Source organism: Brachycentrus maculatus, unplaced genomic scaffold (assembly GCF_059751285.1).
Source record: "Brachycentrus maculatus isolate JH-2025_06_01 unplaced genomic scaffold, ASM5975128v1 h1tg000036l, whole genome shotgun sequence".
NCBI lineage: Eukaryota > Metazoa > Arthropoda > Insecta > Trichoptera > Brachycentridae > Brachycentrus > Brachycentrus maculatus.
In genome coordinates this window covers 589,881-615,659 of record NW_028280790.1, presented here as the reverse complement: position 1 = coordinate 615,659, position 25,779 = coordinate 589,881, and the positions used below count along the sequence as shown (strand labels likewise).

The window sequence follows — 25,779 nt, the reverse complement described above, 5'->3', positions numbered from 1 at the left end:
GTGACACAAAAAACGGAATCTTTTAAACAATTTTATAAAACCAAGAGACATAGAAGAAAAACATTTTATTCATAGTAATGGAAACCACAGAAATTGCTTTATAGACATTAATGTTTATCATTAGATTTTGATTTATAATTATCTTCGGGTTCTTATAGAAACCTATAAATAATAATTATTATGTTCGGATTATCTTCAGGTTATTTTAGAAATATAAATATTAATCATTAGGTTTGAATTTATTATTATCTTCAAGTTATTTAAGAAACTTTCATCTATTATTAGGCTCAGATTTATGAAAATCTTCGGATTATTTTAGAAGCTTACAAATATTATCATTTGGTTAGAATTTTCTTATTATTTTCATGTTTTTTTTAGATCGGTATGACCCTGCATTCTGCTTCTAACCCATTTCAATGTCCTATGCATCATAATTATTTCACAAATGAAATAAAGTTTATTCTCAATATTATTCACATTTAAAGCATTTACTTTGTGGTTAGTCAGTTTTTACTTATTTATTTTTTTACAAAAATGTTAATAAAATTAGTATATAACCACTCACCGAGATTTTTACGTCTACCGGTTTCGAGACGTACCCGTCTCTTCGTCAGGACAATCACTAACACAGCATGCAAACAATATTCGATTCGATTACAGGTCTAATTTTATTGCGCGTTTAACCTCGGCTCGTAACGCATGTCTGTATTCAAAACTATAGTGCATGTTGGTCTTCGGGTCGACCAAAAATCGCATGTGTTAGACATTTTGTGTAGTTTTGAGTGTGTAAATGGTGCTATGGTGGTGAAGGGTAGTATTGTTTGCATGCTGTGTTAGTGATTGTCCTGACGAAGAGACGGGTATGTCTCGAAACCGGTAGACGTAAAAATCTCGGTGAGTGGTTATATACTAATTTTATTAACATTTTTGTAAAAAAATAAATAAGTAGAAATAAAGTTTGATCATAAAATAACACATAACAAATGCGTACGGAATAAAATTATTCAAAACAGATATGTGTTGTGTCTACATTAGGAAAAAACAGTGACAAAAATCAATGTTTACGTAGATTTACATTTATTAATTTACTGTCAGCGGTGTCATTTCGTGCATAAATTAGCACAGGCGAATTTACCAATTTGATTCGTTGCTATTTCAAGTTCATTTTCATTTTTCATCAACATTTTTCAGAAGTCCAGCTCAGCTGAAAGCATTGTTTCCGCATTTATGAATGATTGTTTTTGTAATTGCAATTGTAGTCCGCCTCCGTGGTGTTATGGTCAGCGTGTTTAGCTACCGTGCTGGAGGTCCCAGGTTCGATTCCCAGGGGGGGCGGTGAGAATAAATATAAGTGATTTTACACTCTAATATTTATTTAATATTACTCTGGACTGGTCCCTGAAGCGCAGGAGTTGATCACCTTGCCTTCATATAATTAACGATCAAGATAACATGGCGTCAATACGATGCAGTGCCCTGTGCAGCATTGAGTGCGGATAAGGGTTAGAATTAATAATAAAGTATGTTTTTTACACGTGTTTAAGGGTTAGTATTTAATTTGGTGTTTTGGACAGTACATTTAAAAAAAAACTATCTTACCTACCATCACGCTGTTTCGCTACAGGGGTAGGCAGAGAGAAGAGCCCCACACCACTATATATGCGAACATTTTTTGCCTCTTCTACATTCATTTTTTTTTATTTATTTAAAATAAATATAAGTGATTTTTTCACTGTAATATTTATTCAATATTATTACCCTGGACTGGTACCTGAAGCGGAGGGCTGATCACCTTTCCTTCATGTGTAAACGATCGAGATAACACTGCGTTTATATGACGCAGTGCCCTATGCACCATTGGGGTGCGGATAAGGTTTGACATTCATGCCTCTCCTTACACATATCCCCCGATTATTCCGACTTTGACCTGTCCACTTTCAAGTATTTTAAGTACTTTATCTTGCAAATTTTTCCTTATTCTTCCTCTGGTTCTATTTCCAAATTTATGCGCTTCATATATTTGTCTTACCATTCTTTCCTCACTCATTCTTTCCACATGTTCAAACCATCTCAACACACCTTTCTAAATTTTAAAAAATAATCTTATTTCATTAATTTATTCGGCAGTCACTTTGTGGGAATATCTATCACTCACTATACTATACTGGTATTTACTAAGTAAAACATTAATAAAAAATGGATAAATCTCATATTTTTTTCAATTTGCATTCTTACCTTATTTCACCATTTAAACATCTCTCAAACGTCGTTTTGATTTAAGGTTGTGATCGAATAATTATTAGTTAAAACTACATGGAGACATATTTCCATTTTGGATTATGGGGATATATTTGCAGAATGGTATTAAAATACATTTATTCGTGCGTTAAATAAATGATTAAAATTCTGTTTATGCTGTCTGAATGCATTTCTGGCCTTAACGATGCAGTTCAATGATATTTCCTTTTTAGTATGGAAACTGAATAATTATTGTTTAACCCTTTAAAGCTCGGATGCCCAATTTATTTTTTGCGCTGGGAGCTACTTTTCAATCTAAAGTTTTTTCGCGATTGATCCCTAACATGATTCTTACAAGAATTTTGACTAATTTTTAAAAAACATTTTTAAACTATTTTTATGAGCAAAAATTCTTATAAGATAATTTAATTTCAGTTTTATCGATTTAATAAAAAACGTATTCTTGTCTGAGGGAACAAAAATATGTTATTTTTTTATTGATTCGAATCCATTGTATTTTAATGTTAAATTTAACGACATATTTGGTATTGTGTATCGTTGGTAATCCGTAGTTAATTATTATATTAATGACGATATGAAACAGAATACTCCTACAAAATGACACTCCTAGAAACCAGAAAACACTGCATCTAGGCACTGCACTGCATATTCAGTAATTACCTAAAAATATTTGTCTAAACTCTTCAACAGTTGTTGAAATCGACTTCTATTTTTCTTTGCGTCGACCGGTTGGGCATCGTTGCTCTCTAAAGCCTTTTGTTATATAAATACCGTTTTTCACGGACGGACACGGACGCAATTTTTTCATAAAAAAATTACATCCAAAATACAGGCGCATCTTATACTCGAAATTAGTATAAAAATGTCCAGTGCTTAATTTAAAGTTTCCGCCAGTCTTATAAATTACCATACGTTCGATGCTGCGGGAAATCTATCTCTATCTGGCAACATTGTAGTGATAGGAACCTTACAATAAAAATGTAGTCCAACATACGATACCACACGTGCATATGTAGTACGCAAAAACATATTAAAATTATGTAATGCAATGTTTTCTTAGGAGAACAAAATAAACGATTTCAGGGATTTTAAAAGTCCGTTCGGTTTTATAAACTTAAGATTTTTTAGTCTGTCTTCGCAATCTAACAATAAAAATGTTAAAAGAATTATTTTTAAAAAAATGCATAAATATTCGTATAAGGGTGCGTCTTATAGTCGGTAGCATCTTATGGTCAAATAAAATAAAATACTTTCATTAATTGATTCGGCAGTCACTTTGTGGTAAAATCTATCCATTTTGAATTTTTCACAGATGCGGAATGCATCGAAATACGTGTCACAGTATATTTTAATAAATAGTGGTATTTACTAAGTAAAACTATAATTAAAAAAATACTGTAAATATTGAGTAATTAACATTTTGTTTAGATATGTTTGTGGACATTCATCGAATTAGAGAGGTTTTTGTGGACATTCATCGAATTAAAATACTTATTGTTTTTATTATTCACATTCAAATAGTTTAATCAGTTGACGATGCAGATTTCATTTCAAGACAGCTATATTATGATAATTTATTAAATGATCGAGAATTTAGTGTTACAAAATAAATGCAGATTCCACGATTAAAATGGGTATTGAGCATTGAAAGGGTTGCTGTATACTGGATCGCTGCGCTATGTCCGATCCGCGGGCCAAGGTGAGGTTTATTTAGCATTCTGTGCTCTGTAGGACATCGGTTCATTTATGTATGAGAACATCAGCATCCGCATGCCGTCAGCAAACAGCAAACATTACACCAATCACGCCAATCATCTCACACTAGTCACATTGTATGCAATGTGTTTTATAAATACTACTCCAAATACTCAGTTTCGCTGTCGAGCCTATCACGTGACAAAATTTGGATGAAATTTAGATTTTACATAGTTTTTGGAAGACATCGATCGAGAAATTATCGTCATTGCTCCATTGGGTGCGGACGAGGGATTATTTTCATTGTCGTCAACCCAGTAGATTTCTTATGGTCTCACAATTTATCGGACCAATTTATACAATTTCCACACGGTGAATTTTTCTCAGTTTTTCCTGTTACTAACGACGTTCTGCGTATTACTTGTGATTCGTGACGAACATTTTTTGTACATTTATGGCATACAGAGCTTTTTTGCATTTGGTATATTTATATTTAAATTGCTTTTTCATATTAGCGATTGTTATACTTAAAAATTAAAATTTTAAAACCGTGGCTGACGCATTTCTGTTTTTTTAAAAAGGCGAATTCGCGTCACTATAATGCACAAACATATCGCTCACTCCTTTCAACAACGTCACATATAAAAAAACTTGATTTTTCAGGAGATCGTTTTTTAAGTTTAAAAATATAATACAATGTATTAAAAATAAATATCAAGCCATTTATTGAAGTTTTTTCCATGCAACAGATCTTTTTTGGTAAAACTTGAATTTTTTTTCTCCATTTGAAAAAGATTTACCATATTTAAAAAATAATTAAAAAATACCTTTTCTTCAAAATGCAAAACCAACACGTTCTGCCCTGTAGCCGGTACATATTAAGTTAAAAATATGCCGCTTTTGCTGGGATATAGTACATTTTCTGGGCATTCCGAAAGCATGAACAACTGAAAATTTACGATTTTTGATATATGACGTTGTTGAAAGGAGTGAGCGATATATTGTGCGACACCGATTCCTGCGGCTTTATCTATGTATAATATCTATATGTTCTCGGGGCAGATTAACCCCACTACTTACTCGATGTTACGATGCGAACATTCAGGCAGTCAGTACCTACAGCGAGCCGAGCGCTCCATCCATAGTTTCGGATGCTCGCTGATGCTCGCCGCGAGCAATGTTACGACGAAATGCTCCGGTCAGTCTCCACCTCTTAACTCTTGAACAAATTAAATAGCTCCATTGCATTAAAAAATCCAATATACCCGTACATATACAATATTATACACTTGCTGTTACAAAATATTCTGAACAAGGTATATTTATTTTCTGACCCTCATCCGCACCCAATGGAGCATGGAACACTTCATCAGAACAGAATATCCCCGAGACAGGCGCCGTGGCGTAATTGGGAAGACGCTGGACTACGAAACTGGAGTTGCGGGTTCGGTTCCTGCCAATTACAAAATGAATAAATAAATTCAAGAAAGATTTACTTTAAATCGGTCTGGGTACTCGTGATGTATTTCTCACATTAACCTTCCCTATCCTTACTATCCTACCTGCATACAAGCCTATTAGAGAAGAACTTTTTGGGTTATTCATTTAAAAAAATATATACGCGCATATATATATATATTTATATATATATATATATATATATATATATATATATATATATATATATATAATATATATATATATATATATATATATATATATATATATATATATATATATATATATATATATATATATATATATATATATATATATATATATATATATATATATATACACACATATACATACACACACACAAAATTTTGAGTGTGTCCAAATACTTGTTTGTGTACAAATATTTGGACACACTTAAAATGTTGTAAATAAATTAACTGGTCAAATTATAAGCTAAAATAATAAAAATTAAAATGATATTTTCTGGCGTTTCTCATGTATGTGATTATAATCCAGGTTTCGGATTATATAGAATTGGTTAATGTTACACGTGTGTAAAGTGATCACTTAAACCAGCCTATGACGGTCGTATGTATATATATATATATATATATATATATATATATATATATATATATATATATATATATATATATATATATATATATATATATATTATGAAAATACTTAGAGATAGTTTTAGTTTTTACTATGAATAATTCATAAGGAAGAAGTCGTTTAATTAAAAATCAGTAGGCTATAATAAGATATATCGTTACTTTAAACAAAGCTATTTTGTAGGTCATAGGTATTATAACCTACATGTGTATTTCCATCCTATAACCGTTATAGGACGGAAGTCTTTAAAATATGATTATAAAATATGGTCCACGGTGTTCATTTTTTGAAAAAAAAATACTTGAAAAGTGAGTTTTTCGCACTTTTTCCAAACTATATTGCAGCCTTATCGCCAAATTAGGACTGGACGTAGTTAGTTTGTACATAATAACTCTTAGAATATGTGAAAGACCATTCGCTCTATTACTTGTATCTACACGTGTAGATACATGGAAACTTCCCGTATCTACACGGGTCATTGAACGAAACTCAAATCTGCATTACTTATAATAATTGTATAATCTCTCGATCGCCAATCTGTACAATTCATCCAGAAGCCCACTAGTGTGCACTGGGTACATCGTTGCTGCATTTGTGCTGCTTCCATAGGAATAATAGTCTCTGTAACTCCGAGTCAAAATGGTCTACGTAATTTCGTTATACGAATTATTGGTCGGAAAACGCATCTCCGAGTCACAACGGTCTACATAATTTCGTAATACGAATTATTGGTCGGAAAACGCATCTCCGAGTCAAAACGGTGTACGTAATTTCGTTATACGAATTATTGGTCAGAAAACGCATCTCTGAGTCAAAACAGTCTACATAATTTCGCAATACAAATTATTGACGCAAAGTTACGCAATTAGTTAACTGCATTACATTTTCTTTAGATTGCATAGTAATATTTCATAGAATTATAAAATTTATGATTGGTTACATGTATGATTTTAAAGTTATCACAGAGTATCACAGTGTAAATTAATTATAAGAAAAACCTATAATATTTAATTTTTTATCTGTAAATATAAAATTAGCGAGATACAAAGGATTAAACTTTTTTAACGTAGGGAATCGACACTCCTCGAATTTATATTTTTTCATTAAATTCCAGAAAGACTGGTAATCTCGGAAATGCAGTGCAGAGATTACAGGGACAGCCAAAATGCTAGGTTGTCTGAAAAGTCATGACACGTAAAATGTTGTTTTTTTGTTGTTTATGCAAGGAACAAAGATCATATAATATATTACTAACCATTTAATATATACTGATCACAAATAAAACAACAATAACGTAGAAATCCAAAAACAAATATACGAAAAGTATAAACTGCAACATTTTGAAACAGTAAAAATACTTGAAAATATAAATAATAATAATCCCATAATTAAAAACATGACTAAAGCCTCCCCCCCTATTGTCTATGTTCCCACTGATAAAGAATGATAAATAAATAATTAAATAAAAACAAAAAACAGCTCCTACCCCCTCTTCATTCTTCAACGTCCTAAGGACATAACTCTAAACAATTTAGACTTAGCTTTAAACAATTTAGACTTGGCTTCACTTTAAGGAATAGAAAAACTTTAATTAAAAACTTCAACCAAGTAAAACTTAAATTAAAAATGAATATGTTGCCCGTTTTATTCAACAACCTTTTGCCATTTTCACTGAAGGACCTGTTTTTATCGGCGAAAAACTGAACAAGGTAGGTACTGATTTTCGGCCTCGTCGGAATTGAACGTTGTACCAAGTAAGGAGTTTTAAAGAGCGCGAAACAAGTGGAAGTCCAACGACCCAAGGTTAGGCTAGTATGGTGAGTGTGGCAACACATCCATACTCGACCGCGAATCGCAATGCGGAGTTTGAACATTAAAAATAACCACTCAAGGTGCTGCTTCCCAATTCGCTCACTTTTTGAAATAAGATCGAAAAGATTCGGAACGCAACGTAATTGTGCATAAAGTCATTAAAAAGGACGCTAACGTACTAAAATGTGTTATGATTATTCGGACAACCTTAATTTAATTTACTGTATTTACTATCACCCAGAACTAATCACCTTGCCTTCGTGTAATTAGCGATAAAAAAAACACAACGTCCATACGATACAGTGCCCCATGTACCATTAGGGGGGGTATAATAGTTAGAAGGGTAGAATACCATTTTCAATTACTTTAAGCGAATGTTTTTGTCTAGAATTTTCACTCATGAATTACATGAAATAGTCACTTTAATCATAAAGGGTAAATTCACCCACGAGTAGGTATAGGCTGTAAAACTTTGAAAGTTGATGCATTGTAATAAAACTTATAAAGTAGGACCATGATTAGCGGTGTTGCATAAGCCGTGCCTAAATTTCAGTGTCACTTAGACCAGTGTTCCGCTAACTTTTTCTGTTCAAGGTACACCTGCCAAATCAAGAAATTTTTGAGTTACATAAAAAAAAACAACGTTTATTTAATATTGATTTATTATAAAAATTAATATAAAGCGAAAACATATATAACATGTTATGTTTAATGCGAAATGTGAGCCTGTTCGACTGAGCGCAGGCGATCAAAATTTGGAGCAATTCTTTATAAGGATGTTATCTTCAAAAAAATAGACTTTTTTCTGCGGCACTAACTAATCACCACGGTACACCAGCGTGCCGCGAAACACATTTTGCGGAACACTGACTTAGACGTTAGGTAATTCAAAAGATTCAAATACTTATATTATTACTATATATTATAATATTACTATATATTATAATATTATATTATAATATTACTCGTACCTTAACTAAATATGTTATGTGTGTGAATCTATAATATTATATGTTCTTTTCATCAGCCTTGAGAAAATATAGATATTTTGTTTTAATCCACAAAAAAGTTTTGTGAATTAAAACAATTTCCGGTGGTTATTTTTTGCTGAACGTCGCGTTTTATTTTATAAGGAAACTTGGAATAAAACATTGTTGGCTTTTTAATCCCACATAACACCTATAACAATTTGTACAACTTTTCAGGAGATAGGAAAAAATAATAATATTCGAACTTTTTTCATGAATCAATTTTCTAATATATTTGATTCTAAAACGTTCAAAACGTTAACATAACATAGTTATACATATATACATACCATATCGCTAACTCCTTCCAAGAACGTCATAAATCAAATATCGAAAAATTTCAGTTGTGCATGTTTTCAGAATGCCCAGAAAATGTACTACATCCCACAAAAGCAGCATATTTTTAACTTAATATTTACCCGCTACAGGCCAGAAGGTGTTGTTTTTGCATTTTGAAGAAACAGTATTGTTTTATTATTTTTTTCAAATATACAAAATATTTTTCAAATGGAGAAAAAACCTTCAGGTTTTACCTAAAAAGATCTGTTGCACGGTAAAAAGTTCAATAAGTGGCTTGATATTTATTTTTAATACATTGTATTATATTTTTAAACTTTAAAAACGATCTCCTGAAAATCAAGTTTTTTGATTCATGACGTTGTTGAAAGGAGTGAGCGATATGCAAAATAATGTTTTTATGCAACAAAAAATTGTTTGGTTCCAAAGTTTGAATTTCCCAAAAAGGCGATCGTGATATACGAGTATATGCGAATATAATTAAAAAATATATTGAATAGTAAATTAATATATTATTTATTCAAAATTAATGTCGTCATGTGAACGTAAAAGGTTACTGATAAAATATTGTTGTTTTAAATAATCTGCTCCAATGATTATATTTTTATGATAAGAAAATCCTTTTTAACAAATTACGTATTTTTGCAGGTCATCGTTAAAAACAATAAAAACGCGTGCGAATTAGTTCTTTTTTGTATTTGAGAAATGAGTTTTTTTCTGTAGCCTTGTTTAATGTCTAAAAAACCGTAACCGTAACTTTGCACATTCGATAATGTGTGCGAAAGGTGGTCGCACCTCGAAAGTCGGTTACAGTAACCGTATGTTACAGTTTGGCGAGTAAGGAAGGGTAAAATACTTTTTCATAGTAACGGTGTTTATTTTTGTTACAGATATTGTTCTCATTCCTTTCTGTCGGTTGGGGTCTTCTGTCGGACATAGACATCGAAAGCGAGCGCTTGCGCATCATAGGGGGGCAACGCTTCACCGTGTGGTCTCTAGCGAGGCTCATCGGGCTGCGGACCTATCGCGGGAAGGTGTTTTACCTGCCGGCGCCCCCCGCCGCGCCCGCGCCCGCCCCCGCGCCGCGCCCCACCACGCTGCAGCACAGCGTGAGCGCGGACGGCGGGCTCGACTGCGAGGAGTGCTTCCGGCTCGGGGACGAGTGCAAGGTGTGCCGCGACTCCAGCTGCATTGTGCTCGACACCAACACGCCGGAGACGCCGACCGGCGAGTCCCGCCAGCGGCTGGACTCGTGGTACTCGGCCACGTCCAAGCGGAGCGCGTACTTCAGCAGCGCGGGCTCGGACTACATGAGCGTGGCCGACAGCTCGTACGGGGACCGGAGTCGCGAGCCCGCCGTGGTGTACGGGCCCGCGTCGCGGCTGCCGGCGCTCACGGCTCCGGCGCCGGCGGACTGGAAGTGCATCGCCGGCGAGTTCATTCTCGTGCACGCCGGCTACCAGTCGCACCTCGGCGAGGAGTTCCTGCTGTCGCCCGACTCGCGGCTGGACGACGGCGTAATCTGGCTGCTCGTGTGCCTGGGCAGCGCCACGCGCGCGCAGCTGCTGGCCTTCCTGCTGGGGCTGGGCGCGGGCGCGCACGCGGCGGACTGCGCGCCGGACGGCCGCATCCGCCTGCTGCGCGTGAGCGCCTTCCGCATCGAGCCCGAGCCGCAGCCGAGCCACCCGGCGCACATCACGGTGGACGGCGAGCTCGTAGCCTACGGACCCATCCAGGCCGAGATCTGCCCCACGCGCGCCAGCCTCATGGTGCCCGCGCGCTGATAACTATACGTATCGCCTCCTCCATATCTTGCCTCCATAGGCAACCTACTGTGCGTACTACAATATCTACTGATAAATCGAGCAAACTGCAACTATTCTATCATTCTTCAAACGGAACATTTATTTATATACACAAATAAAAAACCGAATTTAATTCTGAACATATTTTTTTCACATTTTATTTATAAATAAATCTGCATTATCAGTACTACTAATTTAAATAATTTATTTTTAGTTTACATACAGTAAAATTGATACATCCTTTGAGTATTTTAATTTAAGGCAGGAAGTCAGTTCCCAATCAATAACCAGGTTCGGTTTCACCAAATAGGTCTCGGAACAAATTGGCTAGTAAACCAATTCCTGATATGTCTGATAGCGTGAGTGATCTCTTCCCTGCTGGGACATAGAGATTTCACGGCATGATGCATTGGACATAGGGTCAGTAGATGGTCATAAATGTGATTGGTAGATAAGTGAGGATTATCTGTATTTATTATTTATCGGCAATGGCTTGTGTCACTGACTTTATACAACTATTTATTTGTTATTTTATATTAAGGAGTTAAGTTTTTAAAAATTTATGCTGCATGAAATGTTCCATATTCTACTATAATAAACATAAAATATATCAATGTGTAGCAGTCAAATTATCTTAACCATCATTTTGTAAAGTACACTTCCAAACATTCCATGTACCGTAGAACGGGGCTACTTGAACTTTGTTGTGTTACTTGAGCCCAGTACAAAAAATAAATTTAAATCTGTATTTGGTCTATAATAATGAACGTATCGCGACAATACGTGTCACCTGTCAGGGAAACAATGAATCATGTCGATACGTTCATTATTGAAGACCAAGTACAGATCTAAATATTATTTTTGTACTGGGCTCAAGTAACACATCAAAGTTCAAGTAGCCCCGTTCTACAGTACTGATAAATATACTTATAACCCTTATCCGCACCCGATGGTGTATAGGGCACTGCATCGAATTGACGCAGTGTTATCTTGATCATTACTTACATGAAGGCAAGGTGATCACTCTTGCGCTTTAGGAACCAGTCCAGGGTAATATTAAATAAATATTACAGTGTAAAATCACAAATATTTATTTTCACCCCCCCTGGGAATCGAACCCGGGGCCTCCAGCACGGTAGCTAAACACGCTGACCATTACACTACGGAGGCGGACACTGATAAATATATCACCTAAAAACTACAATATGGACATCTTGATTACTTATATTATTCAATAGAATTTATCAGATATTATTGATTTCTCAATATAGATGGCGAAGATATGGAAGACTAAACAAAACTAGAAGAATATGGAAGACTAAACAAAACTAGAGTTATGATAATTTGGCTGTCGCCCAAATAGATTTACAAATTTAAATCTTAAATACATATTTATATATAGCCATAGTAAAAATAATAATAAAAAAACAACAAAATATTGTGGCTGTACATAAGTATTATTATTGTTGTTTATTTGTATTTTTTATCGTAACATAATATTACTATCATTTTTTTACGATAACATAAAAGACATAATGTATACAGATTGAATATTAGTTCTAGGTTTTCCTCTAATGTGTACAATTATAATTAAAGATCATGTTAATGCTTGTACATAAAAGGTACCTTATTATATGTCTACAATTCTTTCACCCTCTTAAACTCTTTCATAGCAACACTAAGCATTACTAGAACTTCTACTGTACTTAACATATTTATTATGCCTTTTAACATATTATGAGAACTCACTAAGGACCATTTATTTGTTTTTATACGATTCTATTTTATATTTTATAGGTTGTTTAAAAAATATATATATACACAGTAAACCCCCCTATAGCGTTAAGATATGCACCGCATTATCGGAGGAAATATTAAAAAGGGTTAATGTTTAAAATTGTATTTTTACATTCTAACCAGTGGAAATGACTGAAATGAGTAATTTAAAATTAAAATACAATTTAAAAACATTAACCCTCTTTAATGTTCCCTCTGATAACGCGATACCTCCATCAACATTATGGGGGGGTTTACTGTATATATATATGCGTGTGTTTGTGTGTGTGTATATGTGCGTAGTATAATTATTATTATAATTATTCTAACAGCTTTGAACTACTTTGATATAGAAATGCATTTCCAAATTAAATGCAAAAAAAGAAAAATCTACAATCTTTAAAGACCTATATAAGATAGTGTTTTTGGACTTACATTTCTCTCTCAGAACGCAAATGATATATTATAGGATGCATATATAATTCTGTGCTTTCAGCGAGATAATAATATTTGTTGTACATTTCTTCCTTATACTCTACAAGTATCAAATAATAGATAAATTACATATTTTTATATTAGGAATATACTATATTACATTTGTATTTCTCACAGAAATACAATCAAAATTCAGCTATACATATTTTGTGATAGACCTATGCGTTAGAAATTTAGTTAGATTAAAGTTAAATCATATAGCATATATAATATATAACTGTGTCATAAATCATGTTATACATGGGGTTAATCTTGAATATTCACAAAAGTTAGTCACATTGACTCGAAGCATTTTAGCATGGTCGGAAATTCAGTTCTGTACTAATACAAATTTTAAAACTCTTAATTATCGTTGCATAAATTGGTTCTGGACATGAAGCTTGCCTCTATTTAACTGGTACCGTCTATTGTTTATGGGGTTGGTATCTGAAACACATGTCCGGGAAGTATATGGCGACATTATGGCAAAGGATGGACCATCCCTCTCCTTACACCCTCTCTCCTCCCTTCATTATTGGTGTTTATTTTTTAAACCCTTGCCACAAGCCGGGAAAGAATCTCGTGCCTCGTGACTCTCCCTTCCTACAGCGTTTTGCCTGCGGCTTGCCTATGCCGCCTAAACTATGCGGCGAAGTATTAATTTTTAGTTATGTTCGTTTACGATAAATTTAAGGTAGTTTTTAAATTTCAATTAAAAACTAACTGACCAACTTACCATCACGCCGCTTCCCAGGTAGGCAGAGAGCATAAAATGCCACACCATTCTGGCTTAGCAAACAATCTTCGCCTCTTCCAAATTTATGAATTTTCTCATACATACCCGCCCATTTTTCCGACACTTGATCTGGTCACTTTCAAGTATTTAAAATACTTGATCCTGAAAGTTTTTCTCAGTCTTCTTCTCCTCCTATTTCCAACTACATTCGCCTCATAAATTTGTTTTACTGTTCTTTCTTTACTCATTCGTTCCACATGTCCAAACCAACTCAACGCACTTTTCTTAATTTTATCAGTAATGCTTATCTCAGCCTTGCATTCTTCACTTATATCACAATTTGAATATCTATCATACATCGTTTTGCCATAAATTCGTCAGAGAGATCACATTTTGACTAAATTCAGCTACTTTCATCCTTGTTTTGCCAACTCCATGCTTCACTTCCATACATTCATTTAAATTAAGGTAGTTAGAAGTAATATAGCGTGGTTTTTTAATCTTTTTTCGTATTTGATAGAGTTTCAATCAAATACCGCCTTCTTGACAGGTGCCTGCCCATACGGAGGCGAGGTGTCAAATTTGGTGTCATTTCTTGGTGAAAGTTGATAATAAGATTAAGTTTTGTCAATTGATTTAACGAATTGAAGATTGATTCTTTGTTTTGTTCGGACCAATAATTATTACGGGTTTTACCTACTAGTTAAGTGCGTATTAGTTTCAATTTATAGTTATCGGGGAAACGGAAATTGTTGTTATAAATATCTAATATAATCAATATCAATGGCCAAATCATGGCTTGAAAAAATATGCATAATATTTGTGTTTTTATATTGGTCTGGGTGAAATAAATGTAGTGTAGATCCATTGGAATATTAATATACTAGATACTGTCTAATTTTTCCACTAGATAATATTGCGTTCTGGTGACAAAAATGTAATATATTTTCTTAGTAGAAATGTAATTTATTAGGAAATTAACACGTTCACAGATAAACTTTTTTTATAAAGGAGCCATTGGTAATGATACTGGTGTTCTATTTTTTTTTTTAATTAATTCAACCATATCCGCTCCCTAAGTGGAGCATATGGAGTCCACAACCTGTCTCCAGGCTTTTCTGTCGGCTGCCAGCTCCAAATAATCATTGTTACAATCTAGAAATATTTTATATAGGGACACAATATCTTTTCTCATTGTATACTTACTTGAGTTTTACATTAGTTATAACTGTCTTTTCCATAAAGCGTGTTGTTTGGCTGACGACTATAGCGGTCATTGTCGAAACGAAAGACATTAATTGAAGACAGGAGTTAGGTTATGGTGCCATGGTTGTGGACTCTTGAGTCAGAGGCTTTAAACTCAACATCCAACTCGACGATAACTCGATTCCTAGTTTCAAATACAAACCACTTTGGCTTATTCGAAAATAAAATAGTATTGAATGGAGATACCTCTGTATATTATAAGACAATATTTTTAATTTTTAAATGAAAATTTCAATACAATGGCAGTAATAATAATATTTATTATTATTTTTATCAAAGTTTTCAAACAAAAGTGTCTTGTAAACCTTTCACCTTTTTATGTCAGCTAAGAGCGTTTGTGCACTACATGGAATTTTACCGTCCGGCAGTCCGGTTTTAAAAATAAAAATGACTACGACAATTCAGCGTGATCAAATTTTCGCGTACCGTGATCACGCACTGATCCAATGAAAGACGGCCGAAAGCACAAGCCAATCATCCGTTTTATCATGCTAACCGGACTGCCGGACGGTTCAATTCCTGTAGTGCACAAGCGCCCTAACATAGTGAATTTCCTATTCAGATCTTTAAAAAAAAAATACTTCATCACATTTAATTTTATTCATCATAATTTAAAAAAATAATTATCAACACATTTACTATTGTATATTAAACATAAGTAAAATCATTCAAAATGTTCTCATCACATGTGGTAATGGATTATCATAGCGTGCTACATCCTCAAGTTCGCTTGTTAAACTAACATTAAAAAAACATATAGATTGATTCTTTTTAAATGTATTGGAATTATCCTGTCTGAACAGATATCAACTTACTATAACAGCAAAATAATTGCTGGAAATTCTGTCACTAGTTGTAACTAGCTTATTTATAATATATCATATAAGGTTATTTTATAACAAAAATGTTGTGCAATAATAATAATAATAATAAACATAGTATAAGAGCTCGGTGGGTTCAAATCATGACATTGAATTGTTAAACCTAAAAGGTTGGGTTATAATTTTTAGAAAAAGATTTCGTAAATGGTTTTTATCAGTTAAATAGTTGTGCCCCAAACTGTAAGGATTTTTAAAATGCAGCCATCCTCTTTTATTAAAAAGCAAATAGAAAATAGTATATTTTTCTAGTTACTTGTTATCAATATTAGATTATGTCATACTTACATACATTATACCGCATTAGATTGATTACATATGCTCATAGTTGTATCAAGATGGCAATATTATTAAAATACAAAGGTCTGATAAAAAAATATGTTTGCTCGTTTAGGAGGCTGTGATAAAAAAAAACATTCCACTAAATTTATCCACATAATTTTATCAAACATATTTATCGAGTATTGGTGTAAACCCTGACACTGCATAATGCAACAATAAACACAGTGGAGTTCACTTATTGTGAACACTTTGGGACCTGTAAGTTTTGATCATAATAACCGTATAATAACATTAAGCAGAAGATAAAATTCAATTTGTTATATATTTTTTTATAATATAAATTCATACAAAAATATATTTTTTTTAATAATTCTCCCTTCATTTATGTTTGATATTAACAAATGTCAAAAAAAATCTTTGTCATGTTTGTAACACATATTTCTTGAAAAATGATAAATTTACAGAATTTAAAAGTTTTTTTTTATCCGCGCTAACGTAACATAGGCACTGTATCGCATCGACGCAGTGTTATATTGATCTTTAATTACATGAGGCAAGAGGATCAGCCCTGCACTTCAAGTACCGGTTCAGAAAGATATTAAATGAATATTAGATTGAATAATCACTTGTATTTATATTGACGCTCTTGGGAATCGAACCTCCAGCACGGCAACCATACACAATAACCACTATACTATAGAGGCAGTTAATATGATACGCATTGATTACGAAGTAATCATCTATCAATATGTCCTCTATTATCAAATAACCAGTATTATGCAATGAATTCTGAACTGATAACACCTAACGCTGTCCCTTTGTACAACTTGTATTAATGCTAATATTGATTAGTAATCCTTAAACCTATTTTCTAAGAAGGATTGTCAAGAACTTTATTACACTTGAGAATCTCCATATTTTGTATCCACTCATACCTGAAATATAATAGCCAAAAAAATATAACAATAGGCAAATTGTTTGTTTTTTTAAAATAATTTTGTATGCAGGCTTTTAGGAGTGACTGATTATGATAATAATAAGCAATTGATAACATTATCCGTAATCACAATAAGAGGATTCCACTGTGTATAATGATGGTCTCAAGTTACCACTAAAATATTAAAGAAGATGGGTGTTATGAATATGCAATAGTGTTATTAATAGTACATTTAAATATAAATTAATGATAAACGTAATATGTGAAAGTCCATTAGGTTATGGTTTTGCTGTGAAATATTTATTTATTGGTTGAGGAATTTTACCAAAAAAGTTTTATAAAGAATAAATGCGAGTTTTATTTAAATAAAATTAGGAATTTTATATATTTCAGGAAGCATGCTGTGAGTACAAAAAAGTATATCGATTTCGAGTTGTTATTTATCAATTAACATCTTGAAGAAATTGTTTTTATTAATCAAATTAGTAATTTATCAAAATTATTATAAATATTATGGAGCTAGTTCAGAAATGTTGATACTGTGGCATATAGAGCAAATCCTAAACATTTAGTTTATATTAAAAGTAATAGAGAGAAAAAGAATATATAACATGTATATATAAACATTTAAGATACTCAGTACTAAAAAAAACCACCCATTCTCTCCTAGGCCCAAAGTTGGTCATGTTTATCACCTCTTTTTTTAATTATTCTTCACCTTTGGTTATATTCATGGACCTCTTACTTCTCTAGCCAAATTATGCTCTAAAACAGGGCCGTCCAAAACATTAGTTATATTTTTGCGGCCCGCGGCGTTTTTTATTTACCGCAAATATGAAAAATTTCCTTCCTTTTACAAAATTTATTTCATAGAATATTATTTTATTTTTATGGCATCCCAAATAAATTAATGAAATATTTATTCCAATAAATTAATTATATTACAACAATGATATCCTTGTATTTATATTTTATAAGTATTTGTTTCTGCACCTCTCCAATCTATTTAGTTATTTGGATTGGCCCGAGATCACATCTGTTTTGGATAGCCCTGCTATAAAACAATAAATTGGAACATAAAAATATATTTTTTTTCGTGACCAATATTTTATCAAAGCCCTTCTAGTTCCCGCTAGGTAAAGGTTCCAGGTTTGATTCCTATAGTAGACTTTTATTTATTTTATCTCATGTAATTATTTCATCTTTTAATATTTTTTAATTGCTTCAGTATGTGTTTGATACTTTGGCAGTAAAATAGGTAGGACAGTCTGTCGATTTGAATTTTTTTATCATAAACATAGAAGGGAAATTGAATTAATGATGTGCCAATAATAAAGGCACTTATGAGGAAATCACTCTATATAAGAGTTATTATTTAATATCAATTCATTTAGCAGGTAACTTCTGAATTTTCAGTGTTAATAGCTCTAAATCAGTGGTTTACAGGTATTTGTTGCAAATATGCATTTGGAAAATCTATTAAAAAATGTTAGCCCGTGGATTTGAAATACCCCATTATTCGTACTAAGTAATGAACCAAGTAAAAAATTACTCATTCTTGTAAATGCTTCCTATTGTAAAATGTCCCATCTCTTGCTGTCCCCTTAAAGCACCAAATACCCTCTGGAGAAAATGTAATACTGCCCTTTTTAGAAATAACTGAACTACAGCACACTGAAGTTTGACATGTCGCTCACTCTTTTTAACAACGTCATATATCGAAAAACTTGAATTTTCAAGAGATCGTTTAAAAATATAATAAAATGTATTAAAAACAAATATCAAGCCAATCATTGAACTTTTTACTGTGCAACAGATCTTTTTAGGTAAAACCTGAATGTTTTTTCTCCATTCGAAAAATATTTAGGAAATTTAAAAAAATAATTAAAAAATACCTTTTCTTCAAAATGCAAAAACAACATTTTCTGCCCTGTAGCGGGTAAATATTAAGTTAAAAATACGCCGCCTTTGGTGGGATAGAGTACATTTTCTGGGCATTCCGAAAACATGCGCAACTGAAAATTGACAAATTTTTTTTATATTTTGGTTACTTCTTTCAACAACGACATATATTAAAATTGATAATTTTCAGTTGTGCATGTTTTCGGAATGCCCAGAAAATGTACTATATCCCAGCAAAGGCGGCGTATTTTTAACTTGATATTTACCCGCTACAGGGCAGAAAATGTTTTTGCATTTTGAAAAAAAGGTATTGTTTGATTATTTTTTTAAATACACTAAATATTTTTCAAATGGAGAAAAAAACCTTCAAGTTTTACCTAAAAAGAAATGTTGCACAGTAAAAAGTTCAATAAGTGGCTTGATATTTATTTTTAATACATTTTATTACATTCTTAAACTTAAAAAACAATCTCCTGAAAAATCAAATTTTTTGATATATGACGTTGAAAGGAGTGAATGATGTCACTACAATCAATACAAGTTTAGAACTTTTTTAGAAATCTTTCAGTCGCTACTTAGTTTAACATATATTACATCAGTACTATTTCAAAATCTTTTTATAAAAATGTATGCAAATACTTAAAAGTTTATATTGCATTTTTCCAAATACAGTAGGTCAGTTTGCCAGAGCTCTACTCGCAGCTTTATACCATATGTATGTATATTTTTTATTTCATTTATTAAAACAGCGGTTATTTTAATATAAGGTAATCATTTTTCGTTTTTATTATAAATTGATTGTATATCGACTCTTACAGCAATAAGTCTATATTTTTTCTGCAAAACTTGGGGAAACTAACGTTATGAAATGAATTTTGGTAAGTACCAAAAAATAATGTTAACACATTATGATTTGAAGTATTCACGTGTTGAACACCTTCTCCTGTAATTTTGTTTTGTAGTTTATGATAGTATACTAGAGAGGGGTCAATACCTTTACGTTTCATTCCATTTTTTGATAATAAAAATGTATGTCAAATAATAAAGTTGTTTTTATTTATGTTTGAAACCTTTTCCAGTACCTATGTTTAAATATAAGTTAAAATGCTTCTTGACGCCTTGTGTGCAAATATCCGTATTTCATTTTGTAAGAAATATTTTTCAAAATTTCCAGGACAAAGAAAAAAAATGCATCCCCAACATTTACTTAATTAAATCATATTGTGTGTAAAATATTTTAAAACATTTACAAAATTCTAAATATTTTTACCAAAACAACAACAATGTAAAAATAAAAACATAGAAAACGTGTTTTTGGAATCTTTATTTTACAATGAGATATATCAGTGACAATTAAAATTATGTGTAGTACAATGTATGCATCTGATATATTCTTTATAATAAATAAAATAGCAAATTGTACACACACATAAAAAAAGATCGCCTATATTACAAATATTTAATTTATTGTAATATAAATTTAATACAACTAAGGTAATACAAATTCTAAAATTAACATTTATACCCAATTTTTTCTACACATAAAAATGATTTTTTTTCACCTATCTGTAAATTTCAAACTAGAGAAAGTTCCCATTCAAACATAAATATAAGTATACGGCACAAACTTATTCGATATCTTTTACATTAAAGCTTTTCCTTCAAAATGATGTCTCCAGAATTCAGGCATATCAAATATCGCTCACTCCTTTCAAGAACATCATAAATCAAAAATCATCAATTTTGAGTTGTGCACGTTTTCAGAATGCCCAGAAAATGTACTTTATCCCAGCAAAAAAGGCATATTTTAAACTTTATATTTACCCGCTACAGGGCAGAAAGTGTTTTTTAATTTTGAAGAAAAGGTATTGTTTAATTATTTTTTTAAATATACTAAATATTTTTTAAATGGAGAAAAAACCTTCAGGTTTTACGTAAAAAGATCTGTTGCACACTAAAAAGTTCAGTAAGTGGCTTGATATTTATTTTTAATACATTGTATTGTATTTTTAAACTTTAAAAACATTCTCCTGAAAAATCAAGTATTTTGATTTATGAAGTTCTTGAAAGGAGTAAGCGATATGTACATGTTCTGTGCCGCAACTACGTAATTTAAAAAAAAAACATTGTCGCATGATCAGATTTAGAAATAGACCTTGGGGTATATATGCTGGCTTGCTGGAACCACTTAATTAATATTATGAGTTAAATAAAAAATACATACGATATACATTCTTATAAATAACCATATTGCACCTTCAATTTTAGACTATTACAAATAGAAAATGACCTTTTGGATTTAATGTTTTTTTTTTTTAAATCTTAGAAAACTATATCATTTTGACAATATTATTTTTTGTTACTACTACTACTACTTAACTTCTACCATCACTAGGCTAGGTAGTAGAGAAGATGAAACGCCATACTCTTCTGTCCTGACATACACTTCTTGCCTCCTTCACATCCATACATCTAGTCATACATGCCCTCCGATTACGCAGACTTTTGACACCGCCAGATTTTAGGTCCTGATTGATCTATTATTTCGAGAAATAAAAAATACTTTGTGTTCTGATCCACTCACATTTTTATTAACCAACTAGTTTCAGCAACAACCTGTTGCCCTCTTCAGGGTTTATTTATTACTATTATTATTTATTTTATTAGTAATAAATAAACCCTGAAGAGGGCAACAGGTTGTTGCCGAAACTAGTTGGTTAATAAAAATGTGAGTGGATCAGAACACAATGTATTTTTGATTTCTCGAAATAATATATCAATATGATCCACAAAGTTAATGCTTTCAATATTCAAAACATCTGATTGATCTGATCGTGCCAAGTCTTTTTGGTCGACCTATTTTTTGTTTTTTATCTCAAATGTTTTATCAGGTAATCAATATTCGCAGCATTGACTTATATGTAGTATATTTATTGTGATAGTCTAAAATGAGGGTGTGACATATGTACATGTATACAATGATTAATTTTAACAATACTAAATTATTTTAATAAATTTTTTAAATGCTCTCATTTCTTAAAGAAACAAAAACAAACATGTTTTCTCATAAGAAAAAGCTGCCAAATCTGAAGATTTGTTTGGACCTTTAAAATAATTATTAATCATAAAATAAAATTTTCATCCTAGGAATTTTTCGCTCTTTTTTGTTGTAAAAATCTAATAAGTACTATTGTAATTTGAAATTTCATTGTATTATAGTCTTGCCAAATAGAAAAAATATCACATTATGTAATTTGAAGTCTTATAATAATTTAATACTAATACAATATGAGCGGGAAGGTACTAATATATTCATATTGACTTTCATTTATCGGTGGAATGAGTATTAGTACCCTTTCTATAGACTTATCTGGGAAAACACTCATTCAGCTTATTTCATGTGTTTGGTATATGTACATACCAATATCTTTGTATCAAGCTTTAAGGTATTATTAGAGAATTAATAGTGATGCCTTTCACAGTACTCATTTTAGTATGTCAACCTACATTTGGTTGTGCGTTTTTAAAATGATTTTGTGCTGTCTGTCATTGCAAATAATCTTTAGATGACTAAATACTCAATTTGAATCATTCAACAGCATAATAATTGGTCAATAGATATCTATATAGATTATGTTGCCTATTGGGATATTACACAATTGGTGACGCAAAATTTAAATTGTACACAAACACTATGTTTTGAATAGATAAAACACATATATATACTTCATCCTAGTTCTTTTTTGTTGAATCTCCTAAAAAAAATACTAAATACAGAGATCATTGAAGAGATGACAATATTCAAATATATGTTTCACTATGTGAAATAGAATATAACAAGAATAAGTTGACACAGATTATTACAGTATGTTACATAATGTCCCAACGTAAATAAAAAAAAAACTTCTATGGTGACTTGGAAGATCCGAATTGACAATGTATATTTAAATGGAACATCTGCTGGTGGTTCTAGGGGTTTAATCACAATCATACCATACAGTGAAATATGTAATCTCAATAACACAAAAAACAACCACATTTTTCTGAAAGCATAATCCCAAAATTATATCAGAGCCTATGGAAGTCCTTAACATATTTATGTTTATCCGCATAAACCACCCTACCTTTATATACTATAAAACGGTACCATAAAAATCACTCCATATTCCATAAACCTCAAGAGAATTAAACAATTTTCAGGGAGATATTATGAACAAAAATAAATCAGATTTTCTTCTGATAATGAAAACAATAAGAAATCATAGATAATCCAAATTTTTTTCATGAAAATATTTTTAAAAAACCCAAAGATTAACCTTCCCCTCCCGGTGATATATATTTAGTACAATTCGACTTTTAAAATGAAAATGTCAATATAAAATATAATAGATACAGACTTAGAATTTTTGTATTCCTCCGTAGTATAATTATGTATTACATGAAAGTATTATAATATAAAGTTATTCGTTCGCAGCGATGGAAATAAATTATTTCGGAAAAAATCGGGGATAAAATCACCAATACACAAACGTTTTTCTTGTGAGCGCGTGGTATGCTTTGTGTACGTACACGCGCATATCGTAACATGTTTACTGCGCCAGTAGTGCGCATATCGTCTTACGTGGCGGTTGTGTCGCTACGCCAGCTATCGCGGCTACTTGCAATGTATTTTTTTCTCATTTTAAGATACTTATCAGAGCTAACATAACAAAATTGTTACATTTCAACTTCAACTATGGTCAATAAAAACAACATTTAGGAATATTCACATTTTTCCCGTTTTCAAATCACATTTTCACATGGTGTACAAAAATACATATCACCAGTGCACACGGAAGTTTTTCGCACCGTAAGGGAAGGGTTAAGAAAAACCTATGTGGTTAATGAGCCCTTGCATGGATGGAAATTTGCTTATTTTCTAGGTTTTTTTTAAATATAGCCATGTGATATGATTGCAATCGAGCCCAAGAAAATGGAGAGATGGGTTCACATTAATGCGATAAATTGAGAGTGTTTAAACTATTGAGCAAGCACTGCACTTCACTGTCAACCTGTTCTCTAGTACTTACTCTCTCCAGTCTCTCTCGCACAGCTTCTATATCACTAATATCCGCCTTTTGTACATGGAGAAACTTGAGCATCATCTGCACGACCATCTGTATCTCAAACTTCAGCTTGTCGGTCTCTACGGCCGCCCCAACACCCGGGGGACGTAGTTGTATCAACTTCAATTTGCTCTGTGCAAGTTGTATGGGATTCCTCCCGTGTTTGTCGTTGGAAGAGACATCGGTCCCCGCATCTAACAGCTCGATCACGACCTAGAATAAAACAATGTAAAGAAGCAGAAAAGTTTTTTTTAAACATTTATTTTATTAAGTCTTATCATTTCATTAATTGATTTGGCAGTCACTTTGTGGTAAATTCTATCCATTTTTAATTAATGTTTTACTTAGTAAATAAGTGGTATCTAAGTAAAAAGTTAATTTAAAAAAGTCTTACCATGCCTAAACTTAATTTTACTCACTCAGTGTTATTAACCCTTTACAGAAACTGAGATTTCAACTTTAAATTAAACTTATTAATCTAACACTTGTTGGGTATCATTATTATCAGTGCTTAAGTCGAGTATATATGCTGTATACTCTGTTACATTGAAGAAAATAGCGTATATCTTCTGTTTAAATTATAATTATCCAATTCTTTTCCCTTTTCAGGATAGTAAAGTAGAATACGAAAATAAAATGTTACAGGGTTTATTCTATACAGAATAAATAAAGGTGTAAAAATAAGGTTACCAAATTTCATACGAAGAGTGCATAATGTATTACCATTAGAGCAGTCTATTGTATAGATAATTATATTTTGTGAGGCCCTTTAAATTGGTAATGCAATACATAAATGCCATGTGGTAAACCATCACTATTATTACCGGAATATGGCTGGTGCACGCTGCCAGGTGTAGAGGAGTGTTTCCCAGAGAATCTCTTATGTTAGGATCAGCTCCGTATGTGATCAGGCAGTGGATGATATCCTTATATCCCCGGCAAGCGGCGATGTGCAACGGACTCCTTCTGTGTTCGTCGGAAGTATTCGGATCAGCGCCATCGTCAAGAAGCTTTCGTAGTAATTCTACATTATTAGTAGAGGCCGCAAATCTCAGTTTCTTATTTTTTGAACTGTTCAACACGCTACCGTAAGGTGACTGTCTGGACGCCTTTAGTTGATGCGAATGCTGGAATTTGAATTTGTGCCGAGACATTTTCGGATCCGGATATCTTTCTAACGAATAAACCTCCCCCGTTTGACTAACTGGTATCGACGGGGGAACGAATCTCATTTCGCCCTTGTGCGAATCGAAAGTAATGGAATTATCGCTGTCATTTCCAGTTTCCACGCCCGAGTCAGCCATTGTAAAATATGCTTGTTTTAGATTAAATAAAAACAATATAATATGGTCCTAACACTGCAATCATTTCGAAGAAATACTCAAAATCAACATTTTCAACATAAGGAAAACAAATCGTAGCTGTCAGTCCACTTGGCTTGGATTTTCCAT

General features: G+C 32.4%; 2 protein-coding genes across 2 annotated transcripts in view; one reads left to right on the top strand and one right to left on the bottom strand.

Annotated features, from left to right (window-relative positions):
- Sk2 (Sphingosine kinase 2) overlaps window positions 1–20,262 on the top strand; it is a 38,245-nt gene extending 17,983 nt beyond the window's left edge. The window contains exon 3 of the mRNA XM_088275003.1: window positions 10,058–20,262. Coding sequence (XP_088131129.1) covers window positions 10,058–10,951 — 894 coding nt within the window. The 3' untranslated portion in view covers window positions 10,952–20,262. The remainder of the gene's footprint in view (window positions 1–10,057) is intronic.
- A 3,190-nt stretch (window positions 20,263–23,452) lies between these two features.
- On the bottom strand, window positions 23,453–25,779 carry LOC148312660 (uncharacterized). The gene is made up of 2 exons (XM_088274991.1): window positions 25,153–25,779; window positions 23,453–24,541 (listed from the first exon to the last, which is right to left on the bottom strand). The coding sequence occupies exons 1-2, from the start codon at window positions 25,630–25,632 to the stop codon at window positions 24,215–24,217; spliced, it is 807 nt and encodes a 268-aa protein (XP_088131117.1). The 5' UTR covers window positions 25,633–25,779; the 3' UTR covers window positions 23,453–24,214.